Here is a 1,423-nt window from a genome sequence, read left to right as displayed (position 1 = left end):
AGTTTTTTTCTTTTAAAAACATAACTATTTATAATGCTCCCTAAATAATAAAAAATAAATTACAGTGAAACCAATGAAGATTTTGTAGGTTTTGAACCAAACTAAACAACAAACTAAACCTTTTTTTGATTTACGGTATTTTCTTATTTTGATGTTTGAGCTCTTTTGTGTTTAGAACAATATATACTAATTTTTAAAGTATCAAACTGAATTTTTGTTCAATAAAAATCTATCAAATGCGACTGTAGCTTTTTTTCCCCAAAACTTTGTCTTCAAAATAAGGGTGCGTCTTATATTCCGTGATATACGGTAATTAATTATTGTTATTGACTTTTATTTGAACAGATCATAACGTTTTTTTTCCAGAATATTTTAAGGGCTTGTCCTGGTCTGGTGTACAAGGTTCAATTTGGGCGACCTGACTGGCCCTGTCTGTTCAGAGAATGGGAAGAACTATATAGAGGGTAAGCTGATCTAGAATTCGTGGTGTGTTTACTTTGATACAAGCTTCTTCACAAGCACAAAGTCATATCAACAAATTTCTCAGTTTCAAATACATTTTCATTATACGCTATGTTTTGTGATAAAAAAAAAATACAGATAAACTCCAAGTACAACTTTCATGAGATATATTAGAGGTTATTATTCATACTAATGCAGTAAATTATAGGTTGAAATAAAGTCATTGTATTAAGTTTGAATAGTATTGGGCCACATTGTTTGAGACGTAATTATAAAATACTGAGATAACAGTCATAAGATATTTTATGAGTCAAGCCTGAGATACTGCGCTGCAAGATGTTGGTTCAATGTATCAAGATTTTTGCGGAGTTAATTTCCTTTAAATGTAAAAAAACTATACATTCTAAACTTAGTGAAGTGAACTAAGTAGATATAAAGTGTTTTTTTGTGTTTTTTTTGATGACGTACGAAAAAGACAAGCTCTTTTAAAACTCAATTTAGTTTATAAAAGTGTAATTAGTTTCTATTCTAGTAGCAACTAAGTTGTAATGCATAACCCTAAAAAGTAGCACACATATATAATTATATTATTTCATTTTATTGTGGTTTTTACAGTATGGATGTGGGAGTATTTTGCTGTGGTCCGCGTGGACTTCGTCATGAACTCGCCAGGTTATGTAGGAAAGCAAATTTGTGTGGGAACAAGTTCATATACAAACAAGAGTCTTTCTCTTGATCTAGTGGAAACGTCGTTACTGTATGAATATGTTATTGTGGTTCTTGCTGCAAGTGTGCAAGCCATATCCTCGTGAAATTAAATGTGAGGAAACGGGGCACTGTCTATATTTGAAGATAAGTAACTACCTCTTTAAATAGTGCATTGAATGTGGTAGAGAACACACACACACACACACACACACACACACACACACTAACACACACGAGTAGGGTAGGAGAGTAG

At 32.0% G+C, this 1,423-nt stretch overlaps 1 protein-coding gene across 1 annotated transcript in view; it reads left to right on the top strand.

Moving 5' to 3' along the window:
• LOC106460704 (NADPH oxidase 4-like) overlaps positions 1-1,423 on the top strand; it is a 76,804-nt gene that overhangs the window by 61,712 nt on the left and 13,669 nt on the right. Inside the window, exon 17 of the mRNA XM_022387481.1 lies at positions 367-464. Within this exon, the coding sequence (XP_022243189.1) occupies positions 367-464 (98 nt within the window). The remainder of the gene's footprint in view (positions 1-366; positions 465-1,423) is intronic.

Source organism: Limulus polyphemus, unplaced genomic scaffold (assembly GCF_000517525.1).
Source record: "Limulus polyphemus unplaced genomic scaffold, Limulus_polyphemus-2.1.2 Scaffold819, whole genome shotgun sequence".
NCBI classification, from domain to species: Eukaryota; Metazoa; Arthropoda; class Merostomata; order Xiphosura; family Limulidae; genus Limulus; species Limulus polyphemus.
Note: the sequence above shows the minus strand (reverse complement) of the source record. Positions and strands in the feature narration are given on the sequence as shown.